The sequence below is a fragment of the Rhizoctonia solani genome, chromosome 3 (assembly GCF_016906535.1).
Source record: "Rhizoctonia solani chromosome 3, complete sequence".
Taxonomy (NCBI): Eukaryota; Fungi; Basidiomycota; class Agaricomycetes; order Cantharellales; family Ceratobasidiaceae; genus Rhizoctonia; species Rhizoctonia solani.
In genome coordinates this window covers 3,350,027-3,363,898 of record NC_057372.1, presented here as the reverse complement: position 1 = coordinate 3,363,898, position 13,872 = coordinate 3,350,027, and the positions used below count along the sequence as shown (strand labels likewise).

General features: G+C 48.2%; 5 protein-coding genes across 5 annotated transcripts; 4 read left to right on the top strand and 1 right to left on the bottom strand.

The window, feature by feature from the left end:
• Positions 1–150: 150 nt before the first annotated feature.
• On the bottom strand, positions 151–1,506 carry RhiXN_03480 (Retrotransposable element Tf2 protein; the record flags this gene model as incomplete). Its single annotated transcript, XM_043323297.1, has 2 exons — positions 151–1,052; positions 1,137–1,506. The coding sequence occupies 2 exons, from the start codon at positions 1,504–1,506 to the stop codon at positions 151–153; spliced, it is 1,272 nt and encodes a 423-aa protein (XP_043178793.1).
• A 1,737-nt stretch (positions 1,507–3,243) lies between these two features.
• On the top strand, positions 3,244–3,726 carry RhiXN_03479 (uncharacterized protein; the record flags this gene model as incomplete). Its single annotated transcript, XM_043323296.1, has 1 exon — positions 3,244–3,726. The coding sequence occupies one exon, from the start codon at positions 3,244–3,246 to the stop codon at positions 3,724–3,726; it is 483 nt and encodes a 160-aa protein (XP_043178792.1).
• Positions 3,727–3,801: 75 nt separating this feature from the next.
• On the top strand, positions 3,802–7,841 carry RhiXN_03478 (Retrotransposable element Tf2 protein; the record flags this gene model as incomplete). The annotated part of the gene is made up of 2 exons (XM_043323295.1): positions 3,802–4,961; positions 5,003–7,841. 2 exons carry the CDS (start codon positions 3,802–3,804, stop codon positions 7,839–7,841), a joined length of 3,999 nt encoding a protein of 1,332 aa, XP_043178791.1.
• A 1,031-nt stretch (positions 7,842–8,872) lies between these two features.
• Positions 8,873–9,367, top strand: RhiXN_03477 (uncharacterized protein; the record flags this gene model as incomplete). The annotated part of the gene is made up of 2 exons (XM_043323294.1): positions 8,873–9,186; positions 9,244–9,367. The coding sequence occupies 2 exons, from the start codon at positions 8,873–8,875 to the stop codon at positions 9,365–9,367; spliced, it is 438 nt and encodes a 145-aa protein (XP_043178790.1).
• Positions 9,368–11,158: 1,791 nt separating this feature from the next.
• RhiXN_03476 (uncharacterized protein) lies at positions 11,159–13,694 on the top strand (the record flags this gene model as incomplete). The annotated part of the gene is made up of 11 exons (XM_043323293.1): positions 11,159–11,459; positions 11,509–11,568; positions 11,621–11,651; positions 11,701–11,821; positions 11,872–12,067; positions 12,124–12,341; positions 12,389–12,648; positions 12,700–12,871; positions 12,926–13,189; positions 13,257–13,388; positions 13,434–13,694. 11 exons carry the CDS (start codon positions 11,159–11,161, stop codon positions 13,692–13,694), a joined length of 2,016 nt encoding a protein of 671 aa, XP_043178789.1.
• Between the last annotated feature and the right edge of the window lie 178 nt (positions 13,695–13,872).

Below are 13,872 nucleotides of genomic sequence, written 5' to 3'. Positions count from 1 at the left end.
GCTGGTTCAATTCCGGCTAGTTCTATTTTCCTCTGTTTATGACAGAAATTGTGAACAAGGGGGAGATTCTATTGTGACTATTTGATATATTACAAATTTCCAGAGCAACACCAGAGTCCTTAGGGTCCTTGCGCGCGGCAGCAGGTACCCTTAGTCTTTTCCCAATTTGGGTCTGGACTCTTTGCCAATTTTGGCGGCTTCCTTTTTGACGCCTTCCTCCTTAGGCGTGGCTTTCCAGCCAGTGCGGCACTCTGCAAACTTGTGCCCTGCTTTCCCGCATTTGATGCAGAGGCCTTCAGCCCTGCGGTGGTTTTGCTCCTCCTTGGAGACAAAGTTGGGATTGCTGGAAAGGCGCCCTGGTCTGGTGGCCTGTTGGCTGGTACTTGCCCCCCTATTGGGGTTAGTGTTAGAGGTGCCAGGCTTATTACCCTTTGGCAGGTGGCTGGCGCGCTCCTCATGGAGGGTGTTGTCAATGACCAGGGCTACATTCTGTAGCTCAAGGAGGGTGGTGGGGTGCTGTTCTTGGGTGGCAATGAGACAGCTGACCTCCCAGTGGAGGCCATGTGCAAATTGCCCTTGGAGGGCAGCGTTGTTCCAATCCAGGTCCATAGCAATGGTCCTGAATTTTGTAATGTACTCAGCACAAGTGCCTGTTTGAGTAAGGTGGGTGATTTGCCGCTTGGCAGCTTGCGTAGCATCCAGGTTACCAAATGCAGCCAAAAACTCCGTCCTGAAATTGTCAACCATTTGGATTAAGGCCCTGTGGGACCCTAGTTGGTCAAGGTGAGGGTGAGCCCAGGCTCCTGCCACTTCCTTCATGTTCATCAGGAGAAATGACAAGGTTTCCTGATCCGTGGGGAACATCTGTTGATTCAGACATACCCATGCCAACATCCATGTGAGCCATTGGCAGGCTTTGTTCCCAATTTTCCTGGTATAGGCGTTGGGATGGTCCACCTTGACTGGGACTTGGTAAGTGGCTACAGGGGCCGCTGGTTGTGGGACTTGGGGGGAACGGAGTTGGATAGGCAAAGGTGGAGGGGGAGTATAGCCTTGCAGGGGGACTCAGACAGGGGTTGGCTGTGCAAAGGAGGGGGGAGCTCTTGAGGGGGCGGCCCAGGAAACAAGGGGCGCACTAGGCGCTGGTAGAGGGTTGGTTTTGGATAGGGGCCTGGGCGTGGCCTTGACTGCCGGGGGTTTCTGGTCTTCTGGTGTGTGTGGGGCTCCACCCCTAGCCTCAATGCAAGTGAGGGCTTGATTGACTGCGCCCATCCAGTCTTGGGCTTCCTTAGCTGCTTCCTTGGTTTCCTTGAGTTCCCGCTCAAGATGGAGGACCTGGTTCTGCAATCCCAAGGTGAGGGAGATTGCTTGTCCAAGGGAGATTTCTCCGTGAACCTTGGGTTTGAGGCTTGTTGACTCAACGGCGGTTGCCGGAAGAGTGGGTTCCAGCTCTCCTTGATTGAGAGGGGACAGGGGACAAGCAGAGCTCCAGGAGCGGGTTGCCATCTCATGAGGGTATGAGCAGCCTTGGTGGGAAGCGGTGCGCTGAGAGGTGCAGGAGGAAGCGCAAGAGGGGGTGCAGGAAGTAATGGTGGGCAAAGTGGGGAAGATGGTGCCTGTAACAGGGCTTATAGGTTGCTTTATTGTTCTAACGCTAAGAACTTGTGTCAACCACCTAGCATTGGACAGTCCCTATTGACCAATCAACTGCCGTGTACGGGCGTGATGTGGAACAGGTTTTCTGCAAGCAGGTGGATCTGCTGACTAGTTCCGCTGACAAAGGGTGTGGTGACCAGTGGTATGTGGACAATCAGAATCCATCTGCCTTATAGCAATTTGGTACTACCTGGGGCCAACGCTAGTTTGATTATTGATAGCAAAAGGCAAGCCCAATCAGGTGATTTCCCTTGTGCTAGTACAGGGGACCTTCTTGTTTGTTGAGACTGAGTGGTGCTTTGTGGGCATGGTTTGCAACCAACTTAAGGTCAATTACCTAGTGTCCTAAATGTCTGTTAGGGCGTCAAGGGGGATGGCGCTTGTGGCTGCGGTGTACAAACAATAAAGTTGCTTAAGGCAACAACAAACCTATCTACGGCAACAAGCTGCTACCCTACAACAACTAGACTGCTTAAGGCGGTGGCAAGCTATCTAAGTACAATGTTACAATCCCCTAACATATACCATTAGACTCGCACGATTTTTCTCTTAATTTTAGCATTTTTTCCGAACCTTGTACCTTATGTTTTTCGATCACGTGATCTCGGCGCTTATTATGCCGAGATGCCGCGCCGAGATGCCGTGCCAAGGGCGCTTAGGAGAAATCCACGCTTCTGCGCAGCCCGCAGCACGCTTCTTATTTTGTCTTCTTACTTCTTTCTCTCACGCGCACAGACCATGTAGATAGCGTGCATTTGTCTATATATACAGCAGGGAAATCGCTTGGAACCACCAAGTCGATTTTACCTCGTCTCTTACACATTAGAGAAGGTTACCAGCCAGCTAAGTAGCCGGCCCCTAGAAGTTCTCACACGCTCACCACCCCCTTGACCTATCACACCTCCCAGGCCTCAGGCCCCATCGCCAACAGTAGATTAGAAGTAGAGCGCCTTAAGCGCTAGTAGTATAGCCTTAGTTAGTTGTCTTACATCAGTTAGTGTAGTAGTACGGCCACAAGCACCCGCCTCCATTAGCGTGTACCCACATTACCGTGGTGTACGACATTGTAAAATCGACTTCCTGTAGGCTTTGTTTGACAACAAGAGGACTCCCAGTACTAGCACAAGGGAAATAACCGTGATCGGGGCCACCTTGCGGAGCATAATAATCAAAAGCTCCCCACCCCCACGTAGTACCGAATTGCTATAAGGCTGACGAGCTCTGATCGCCCGCATACCACGAGTTTTGCCGGAACTCTGCAAGTAGCGCTCCTAGACAGCTGAAACACCCGCTTGCAAAAAACCCGCACATATCACGATCGCCAGATCTGCTGATTTGCTGTAGGGATTGTCCAACGCTAGGTGCTTGACGCAAGGAGTTAGCGAATAACATCTTGCGCAAAAACCGCTCATAAGTCCTGTATCAGGCATCTACCTCCCCCACGCCGTATCCATTATTCCATCCACACGCTCTGGCGTCCCCCATCCCTACTCCCGTCCTACTAGCCGCTCCAGCCGCCGCTCCATTCCATCCCATTCCCAACCACCCACTCGCAGCCCATCTCCCACTCCGAGAGACCTGCCAGGAATGGAACCGGAGCCGACCATTAGCGCTCTCCTTGAGGCTATCCAAGCCCTCTCCTCCCAAGTTGGGTCCCTCCAGGACCAAGTCAAGTCCCAGGGCAAGCAAATCACCCAGCTTGCTGCCCTATGCAAGGAAACCAACGACCTCGTTGGGGATTCAGCCCAGGGTAGAACCCAAACCAAGCCTGGCCCAGCGACTGGGCCTACCACTCCCCCTACCCATACAGGGGGAGAAGCCAACACTCCAGGCACGGTTAGGCCTGGACTCAAAGCCCCTTTCAGGCCATCTAGGGGGACAGGATTTGACTCAGAAGAGGAAGAAGAGCCAAGGCGCCCCAAAAAGGAGCCTCAGGGAACGCCTGCAAGGCATCTAGGATCCCTTACCCCCTTTGACGCCGGTTCCAGCGTGAAACGGCCCAAAATGGACCTCCCAGACCCTTATAAGGGTGACACTAGGGGACGCAAGGCCACACAATGGCTTGATTGAATGATGCTTTGGGTCGCCCTTCACAGGGATCAATTCGACGAGGAAGAGCAGATGGTTGTGTGGATTCTATACCACATGACCGACAAAGCAGCCGATTGGGCGCTCCCCATCATTGGGTCCATCATCAAGGGCGAGGGCAACCCCCCAACCACTATCCAGGCCTTAACGGCAAAATTCAAGGAAACCTTTGCCGACCCAGATGCCAAGCGGGCCGCGGCCAGAAAAATTGCCGCCCTCTCCCAAACCACAACCACCTCCAAGTACGTCACGGAGTTCCGCAATTTAATGGCGGAATTAGACTGGAACAAGGAAGCCTACATTGCGCAGTTCACGCAGGGCCTCCACTGGAAGGTCAAGGAATTACTGTCAACCAAAGATAGTATTCCTGACAAACTTGAGGCAATTTTCGCGGCCTCTATCAAAATTGACAATATCCGCCGCAAAAATGAGGAAAATCGGCCAAAGAAGGCCCCCGCAAAGTCCCCGGTCACCGCGACCACATCTACCTCCACTACCACAACAAGAGTCCGCCTATCTGAGGACCCTAACTATGTCACCCCGGAGGAACGGGACCGTCGCCGCGCGTCTGGCCTTTTGCGTCAAGTGCGGCCAAAAGGGGCACGGCATCAAACAATGCCCAAATGGTTGGAAGGCCACTCCCAAGGAAACCGCCAAGGTGGCCCAGGACGAGTTGGAAAAAGAGTAAGGCCAAGAGCTACCGTCAAGCCCTTGGTCTCCTATTTAGAATTGCATATATCTGTTTCGGAATTTGTAAATATTGCAATGGACTCAAACAAAAAGCCTCTACTCTTCCTAGACATGATACTGCGTGACTATCCGACGGACCCTATCAAAACTCTCATTGACTCTGGCGCTACCTCCAATTTTATATCCCCCACGCTAGTAGAAAAACTGAAAATCCCAAAAACCCTACTCGAAAATCCACGAGTAGTGAGGATGTTAGATGGTACCATTTCTCAGACTGGTCGCATATGGCACCAGGTTCAACTCGCGGTCTCGGCCAATGGCCATTTCCACCACATTCCCTTTCTTGTTTGCCCTATCGGCAGCACCCCGGCAATTTTAGGCATGACTTGGTTAACGGCAGAAGCTCCTCTTATTGACTGGCAGCAGGGATTAGTTACATTCCCTGAACAGGTACAGATTGCCTCCGAGGAAGAAGCAGACCCAGACCCTCTAGCAGATCTCCCCCTCAATACCATGAGTTTGCTAGGGTATTTGGCAAAGAAGAATTCAAGGTCCTCCCACCACACAGGGAGTATGATATATCCATAGACCTTGTCCCAGACGCCAAATTATCCCCAGGTCCCATATATGGCATGACGGATGCGGAATCCAAGGCACTTAAACAACACATTGATGAAGAACTAGCCACGGGCAAGATCCGCCCCAGTACCTCATCTGCCGGAGCCCCTGTCATGTTTGTCAAGAAGGCTGATGGTTCCCTTAGGCTTGTCGTGGATTACAGAAAACTCAACGAAGTAACCCACAAAAATGTCTACCCTCTCCCCAGGCAGGATGATCTCATGGCCAAATTACGGAATGCCAAACTATTCACAAAGCTCGACCTACGCTGGGGTTATAACAACGTCAGGATCAAAGAAGGAGATGAGTGGAAGACGGCATTCAGGACTAAATATGGGCTTTTTGAATACCTAGTGATGCCTTTTGGCCTTACCAACGCCCCAGCCGCCTTCCAACATTTCATGAATGATTTGTTTAGGGATCTAATTGACGTCACAGTGGTCATTTACCTGGATGACATTTTGATCTTTTCGGAAAATCCAGAGGAGCACCCTAATCATGTCAGGGAAGTCTTGTCGAGGCTCATGAAAAACCAGCTATTCTGTAAATTGTCAAAATGCCACTTCCACGTCACCACAGTGGATTATCTAGGAATTGTTATTTCACCAGCAGGCTTCTCCATGGACCAGAAAAAGATTGAGGCTGTCACATCCTGGCCTCAACCCAAGACGGTCAAACAGGTCCAGGCTTTCTTGGGTTTTGTCAATTACCTCCGCCGTTTCATTCCCAATTTTAGCTCTGTTGCGCGCCCCCTACATAACCTCACAAAAAAGGAAACCCCTTGGTCATGGGGAAACCTGGAGGAAGCTGCCTTTCAGGAACTAAAATCCCTGGTCACTGGGTTGCCCGTCCTAATACATTCCAACCCCAGCCTCCCCTACTATTTGGAAACAGACGCGTCAGGCGTAGCCATGGGAGCCATATTGAGTCAGCGAGGAGAGGATAACCGACTTCACCCAATCGCTTATATGTCTAAATCCTTCTCAGGCGCTGAAGCTAACTATGATACGCACGACAAGGAACTATTAGCTGTCATCAAGGCATTGGAGGAATGGCGTATCTTCCTGGAAGCAACAGAGAGGCCCATACAGGTGTTCACTGACCATCGTAACCTTGAATACTGGATGCAGGCAAGGACATTCAACCGCAGACACGCGCGATGGCGTATTTTCCTGAGCGATTTCAATTTTGAGATCCATTATCGCCCAGGGAAACAGTCAGGAAAGCCGGATGCCCTATCCAGAAGAGCGGACTATGTAGATTCCACCCAAGATCCAGAAGTTATGCTACCGGCCAAGGTTTTTGCCAACACGTCAGAGGAGGAACTTGAAATAGTCACGGAAATCCGCTCCAAGCTTAGGGAAGACCCATCCCTGGAACCCATCATCCAATTCCTCACAGAAGACGCGGATAATGCTCCACCATCGATTCGCAAAGCTTACAGAGATTACGACTGGGAAGAGGACCTCCTCTGGTACCGAGGAAAATTAGTGGTTCCAGACTCGGAAATCCTGAAGGAGCGCCTTCTACGAGAATATCATGACTCACCGCTGGCAGGGCACCCAGGACAACAACGGACCCTAGAATTGCTCAACAGGAACTACTGGTGGCCGGGAATGAAGTCATCGGCAAAGGAATGGGTAGAATGCTGCCCGGTATGCCAATCCAACAGAAGGGCCCACGCACCAGTCATTGCGCTTAAACCCTTAGAAGTACCCCCGTTCCCCTTTCACACTATCTTGTACGATTTCATCACTGGGTTTCCAAAATCACAAGGCCACGATGCTATCCTGGTGGTAATTGACTCATTTTCCAAGTTTGGGCACTTCATCCCCACGTCCAAGAAAGTTACCGCAAAAGGCCTGGCAGACCTGTTCATCACCCATGTGTGGAAACTTCACGGATTACCGGTCAAAACAGTCTCCGACCGCGGAACAACCTTCACCGGCAAATTCCTAAGGGCTCTCTACCAACGACTTGGAGTCAAACCGGCTTTTTCCTCTGCTTACCACCCCAAGTCAGACGGACAAACGGAAAGGGTAAACCAATTCATTGAGTTTTACCTACGCTCCTACGTAGCCGCTGATCATTCGGATTGGGCCACCTGGCTACCTTTGGCTGAATACGCATATAACAACGCCAAACACTCCGCCACCGGGAAAACCCCCTTTGAACTGGTATATGGAAGGAACCCAGTCATGAGCCCATCCAACGTCCCAGCTAACGTCCCAGAAGCCGATCATGTGGCTGACACCCTGGCAAAAGAATGGAAAGAGGCAGAATCCGCACTCAGGATGACGAAGGAACGCATGGCAGGAATAAAAGGAACAACCCCGGAGTACTCAATTGGCAAAAAAGTCTGGTTAGATGGGAAAAACGTGGAGCTCAGAACAAACTCCAACAAACTGGACCCCAAGAGATTAGGACCATTTGAAGTCACGGAGAAGATTTCCACCCACGCCTACCGCCTCAAGTTACCGGATACCCTTAAGATCCATGACGTCTTCTACGTAGGACTATTATCCAAGGTCCACAAGTCCCCAAGCCAACCACTCCCGGAACGACCCCCTCCAGAAACAATCAAGGGGGAAGAAGAATACGAAGTGGAACGGATCATTGACTCCAAGAGACAACGAGGGAAATGGTTCTATCTGATCAAATGGAAGGGTTACGGTCCGGAGGATAATTCCTGGGAGCCAGAAGAACTCCTGGAACACAGCAAGGAGGAAATCCAACGCTTCAACAAGGCGCGACTGAGAAAGGCTCGTGACTCCGCCAAGAGCCTTTAAGGGGGGGCAATGTTACAATCCCCTAACATATACCATTAGACTCGCACAATTTTTGTCTTAATTTTAGCATTTTTTCCGAACCTTGTACCTTATGTTTTTCGATCACGTGATCTCGGCGCTTATTATGCCGAGATGCCGCGCCGAGATGCCGTGCCAAGGGCGCTTAGGAGAAATCCACGCTTCTGCGCAGCCCGCAGCACGCTTCTTATTTTGTCTTCTTACTTCTTTCTCTCACGCGCACAGACCATGTAGATAGCGTGCATTTGTCTATATATACAGCAGGGAAATCGCTTGGAACCACCAAGTCGATTTTACCTCGTCTCTTACACATTAGAGAAGGTTACCAGCCAGCTAAGTAGCCGGCCCCTAGAAGTTCTCACACGCTCACCACCCCCTTGACCTATCACACCTCCCAGGCCTCAGGCCCCATCGCCAACAGTAGATTAGAAGTAGAGCGCCTTAAGCGCTAGTAGTATAGCCTTAGTTAGTTGTCTTACATCAGTTAGTGTAGTAGTACGGCCACAAGCACCCGCCTCCATTAGCGTGTACCCACATTACCGTGGTGTACAACATACAACAACAAAGCCGCTTAAGGCAGTGTGGACTAATCTAAGTGGCTTAACTAAGTAGTTACTGGGCTGTATGGCCCTTGTACACTGAGTGGATGTGACAAGAGGTAATTGACCTGGGTGTTACCATGGTTGGTTGGCCTCCTTATATATTACAGAGGTGGGCTAATTACAAATACAATATATGCAATACTATAACCAATAAGAACCCTGCTCCGCAGTTGGCCTTACTCATGCATATGTGTCACTGATGTGTCATGATAACGTCATAGGTGGAGGTGGCTATGTATGCTGAGTAAGCGCGGGTGGGGACATGGCTTGGCGCTTAGCATATGATATAAGCGCCAAAGTCACGTGATTGAAAATGTTGTCCAATTGTCTTTGTTTAAATTCGAGAAAATGGGAATAAATTCCCTGGTATTGAGTGTGTCTACGACAATCTCAACTGAACAAAAATTGACAATGTTTCACAGGATTGGATACAACTACATGCACCTCAAGGCTCACAATATGTTAGCTCATGGACTCCAATCCACCTCATGCTTTGTGCCAACCATTTCATCCTTAACTCTTGCCTATAAGAGCCCAACATCCTTTGCTCAATTGTCAAATCACCAAGTACTTGTATCTGATTTAGTGCCTGAAGTTTCCCTCAAGTTTGTGACTCAACTTAGTCTAGAATTGGCTGTTGGCAAAGGTCTGATTCAAATCAAAATCAACAATGAAACACATATCAGCAACAACTCTGGAGCCCTTTCAACTGATCAATTGTCTGCGTAAGCTGGCATCTGCATTTTATCCTTATCAATAGGTTTACTAAATTACTTAAATAGAGAAGACAAAGGGAATAACAAGACGGTTGCAACATTGCTATTCTCCAACCAGTGCCATTCTCCTGATGCACACACTGGCAACAATGCCAACAATCCAGAAGCAACCAATTTCCCCGTTGAGTAAGAAATATTTACTCTGCTTTTATTCTAAAGTAAACCTTTGGAGATAAGCCCTATATCTAGTACCCCAGTCAATTTAACCCAACTCAGCTTGGGAAGCAACATTGTATACTTTGCTTTGGACAAAGGGTTTGATACCCTTCCACTTATTTGCTTTTTTGCAAACAAATACCAAAAGATTATACCATTCTTGGACGGCATGTCTATCAGAAACTACTTGAGATTGGTAAGCCCTGATTATTTCCCAAAAAACCTTGATCAAACTAACTTGCTCACTTAGATTTGTGGTGAAGTTGCTGCTCACGCTTTGATCAATTTCAACAGCAGATTTAGATTGTCACTACCAGAAAGCGCCATGAACCGTTTCATATCCCATAAGGGAGAAGCTATTCTTTTCTTACCTTATAACATAGAGAACCTGCCTCCTTTGTTGGATCAAGTTTCCATTGGGTGCAGTATCTATTGGGCCCACAACATTTGATCCAGTAGAGGTAGGATAGATTTTCTTACAAAGCATATATTTCTACTCTGACTTTGGGTCTCAGTTAAAGATCATCAATCCCAAATTAGTTCCCTCTCAACAAGGTTCATAATTTCCTCATCTCAGGACAGAGAATTTTTGGAGTTGTTGGGTTTCACCAAGCATCCTCAAGCATCCCTTCTATTAGATAAAGGCTTGGCCTCCCCTCTGGAACCTATATGCCAAAGGCTGAGATTGGTCTTGACAAGCAAAACAAAAGTAGTAAATAACCTATACAAGGTAAGCTCCTTTGGCTTATTTCAAAAATAACTCATACATACGCCAACCTTTAGGAGTGTATAAGCATATGTGGGAAACTAGATGAGCAAGAAGCCAATGCCATAAAAATAGTGAATGTAGCCAACCGGTACGCTGCTCATGTGCTCCTGCATGGAACACTGGAGGACGGGAGTCAGGTCTTTCCCCCTGTGGCTGGAAGGCCCTCAATCTCCATCTCAAAAGCCCATGCCCAAGGTTTGCAGCCAGCTATTGATGCTGGGATTTTGCTTGTTCATGAGTTGTTGGAGCAAGAGGATCCAATGCTTAATTGTGATGCTTGATTTTAATTATGAGTTAGTTGCATTCAAAATGAAGATACCGTCAGGTTCCCATTGAATTGACTGTTTACCCGTCACAATAAGCCTGTGAATCTATTGGTTTGGCACAATAGAAACGTATTTAAAAAAAATTCCTATCAATAAGTGGTGTGCAGTATGTGCATACTGAGTTTCTTGAGTACCTTCCAAAAGACAACTGAAGAGTACATCAGATTTCAGGCGCGCATAAGCACATACGGGAAGGAAGGTGAGCAAAGAATGAATCCTCTGGAGGTCGTACATGCAGCCAACCATTAAGCTAGTCGGGTGTTACCTTATGAAATGTTTGAGGAGAGCCAAGTATTTTCTCACGTCGCTAGAGGAGTCATGATACCTATTTCATCCGCGTAAGCTTGACTTGCAGTCTGCAATTCATGCTGGGATTTCACTGGTTCATGAATCCTTGGACTGAAAGGATGTCGTATCGGGTTGAGACTATTTATTATAGGTCTGCGGCATGGTTTTATTCAAGGTGCGGGTAGGACTAGAGTCTGGAGTAATCAGCCCATCTTTCACTTGCTGCATTTACGGGTCAACTTGTGGGATGAATTTGATATACTCTGATATCCGGCGCTTAATGCCCTTAATAATCAAGTTATACTATTTGCCACCCTTTGGCGCCGATGCCTTGATCTTAGCCACTCTGATCGCATTAGTCCGTGACTGAATGATATAACCCATGCTTCCTTCGGGACACATGGGGAGTGCATCGGCAGACTTCAAAACTGCTTCTCTCATTTCACTCGCCGATGCGGCTGATGCCTTGGCCAAAGCTGCTGCTACCCTAGCAGAAGCTGTTCGAACCGCAACTGAAGCATTTTCGGTCCAAACTCTAGTCGCCCCGGAGGAAGAAGGGAACCAAGGAATCAATATAGGAAAGGGACCCGATGACACTGCTATTACTAAACCAACTGCTGTAGAGGATGAAAATCAACGTCCAGGCCCTGGCGTTACTGGCAAGGATACGAATAATGAGTCAGGTACTTCGATTTACCAATATCCCTAATACGATATGAGATGTATCAATAGAGCTCTTAGGCGCAGAAAACAAACCCGAAGCTCCTTTGACTACTGCAGGCCCACCGAAAAGTATATGAGTTCCCATTCAGCTTAGGACTCGTCATATTTACCATGTTCACAGAAGAACCGAATCCGTTAAATCAACCGTATCAGTAAGTCCTCGTTCTCTCTCCTGTTTCGCCTACTCAAAAACGCAACCAGTCTATTGGTCGAAAAAGAGGTCGACGTCCTCTTATATGTGTGTGCATTGATCGACAAGCGCCAGCGAGCAATATGCTATATGCCATGCGGTACGACTTCGTTGAAGGCTTACAAACAATTGGTGGGTATTGAGTCTTATATCAATGAGCTCTCATAATGATATTATCCAAGCTCGAAAGCGTTACCGAAATCTCTGTTTATATTCTCACCTCGACGGCAGCCTCAAAGCTGGATCAGGCCATAACAGACTTCCTTGGAAGTAATGGATCTATTCTATTAGTTCCAGAGTCACTTTCACCTGATTTTGGGATTGGAGGAGATAAATCTTGGGTAATTCATGTCGGGTGGCCGGTCAACGAAACACAATGTAGGGTCTTCATGTCCCCATATCTATGCGTTGGTCTGATAAATCAAGCCGGGCAGATAATACACAGAGGAAAACCCATTGTGCCCAAAATAACGTCCTTGTGGCGTACTCTGGTGATCGGAATTTGTATCCTTCTGGAGATCGTATCATAGGCATGACTGCACCTTGGCCAAAGGACAACGCCTCATATCGCGCATCTGTTTCTATACTGCGTCCTCTCTACGAAGTGATGCTAACTGAAATCTCACTTGACATGAAAACACGCGTTTATCAAGTGAGTTGTTCTATCGTCAAACGATTAAACACTAAAAGTATACTCAGGACTGGATACAATTTCACGCAATCCATGGTCCACGCCACGTGAAAGAATGGACTGCTACTGTGGTTGTAGAACGGGCAAATAGTTATCTCCGGAACATCTTGAATTGGAGCGGGCCACATACTGGGGGCGACATCCCATTACCCGAGGTTTCTCCCGGATTCGTGACTCAGAATGAACTTCACTCAGCGGTTCAGGACGGAATTCTTCAGGTCGAGACAGATTCTGAGCCAGAAATTACTTCGCCCAGCCCGGCACCAAGGTACGCTTACGCCGTTTGAAATTACTTGTGTTCACAAATTATGATCGTTAGGCAGGAAGAAGTGCCTCAGAAAAATGAGTTCCAGCTTACAACCGGGCATACTTATTTTGACCTCGAAGAAGAGTTTGATGCGATTCCCTTGATGTGTTTCATATCCGACAAATATCACAAAACGATATGTCTCTTGGAAGGACATGCAGCAGTGCGGCACTATCAAAAACTGGTGGGAGGCTTGAAATAGTGGTCTTTCTTAATGAAACTCACAGTCTTGGACTAGTTTTCTAAAATCACTGGACGCCTTGCCATTGCCCCGGCAGGTACTAACAACAATCCGGGTGTAGACGAAGCAGTTTCGCAGTTTCTTTCCGTTTCAGAGCCGGTAATCTTACTATTGGCATACACGACTACAAACCTGCCATCGACATTGAAGGAGAATCTAATAGATTGTTGTGTTTACTGGGGACTCGGATCACCGTTGAAGCAAGGTAACCTTGCTGTTCTTAAATTCTATGCTACTGCATCTAACCAACATGTGCAAATGGTACAGCTAAGAAAAATAGGACGCTTATCAATTGCGCTACGACGATAATTATCATGACCTCCCTCAGCATAGGGGAATGGCTACAAACGATCTTAAGAGACACCCTAGCGCTGCCTTGCCACTCGACCTCACAGAGAATTCAATACTTGCCCCTTTACGTGATAAAATGAAGTCAGCCCTTATATCAGATAAGGTTATTGTAAGAGAGTTATACACAGTGAGTACTTTTTGCTCCGCGAGTTAGATGCGTATGATAGTCATGTTTGCATCCCTATTAGAATCGCCTATATGGCGTCGGAGCTATTCCCCGGACTTCCTGAGCGCAGAAGATGCGGCAAAGCGAGCCAATCAGTATGCGGCTAGAGTTTTGCTGCACGGAGACCCGGCAGACGGTAGCAAAATATTCCCGCCGGTGTCAGGAAGACCTCCGGCCCCTCGGATCGCCGTGGAGAAATTCAAATTGCAGCCGGCCGTGGATGCTGGCTTGTTGACCATTGGTGGATGATTGGCGCGCCAATGTATTGTATTTATTTTTTCTGTCCTAATTAGGTTGATTTTTGAAAAATTATATTCTCCCTAAGTCTTGCGCGCCGAAATCCTATCCGAGGGGAGGGGAGGAACTGACAGCGCTTACACTGTAACGTAACATGGTTTGCCACCCACCGTTTTCGGAAATCTTCACT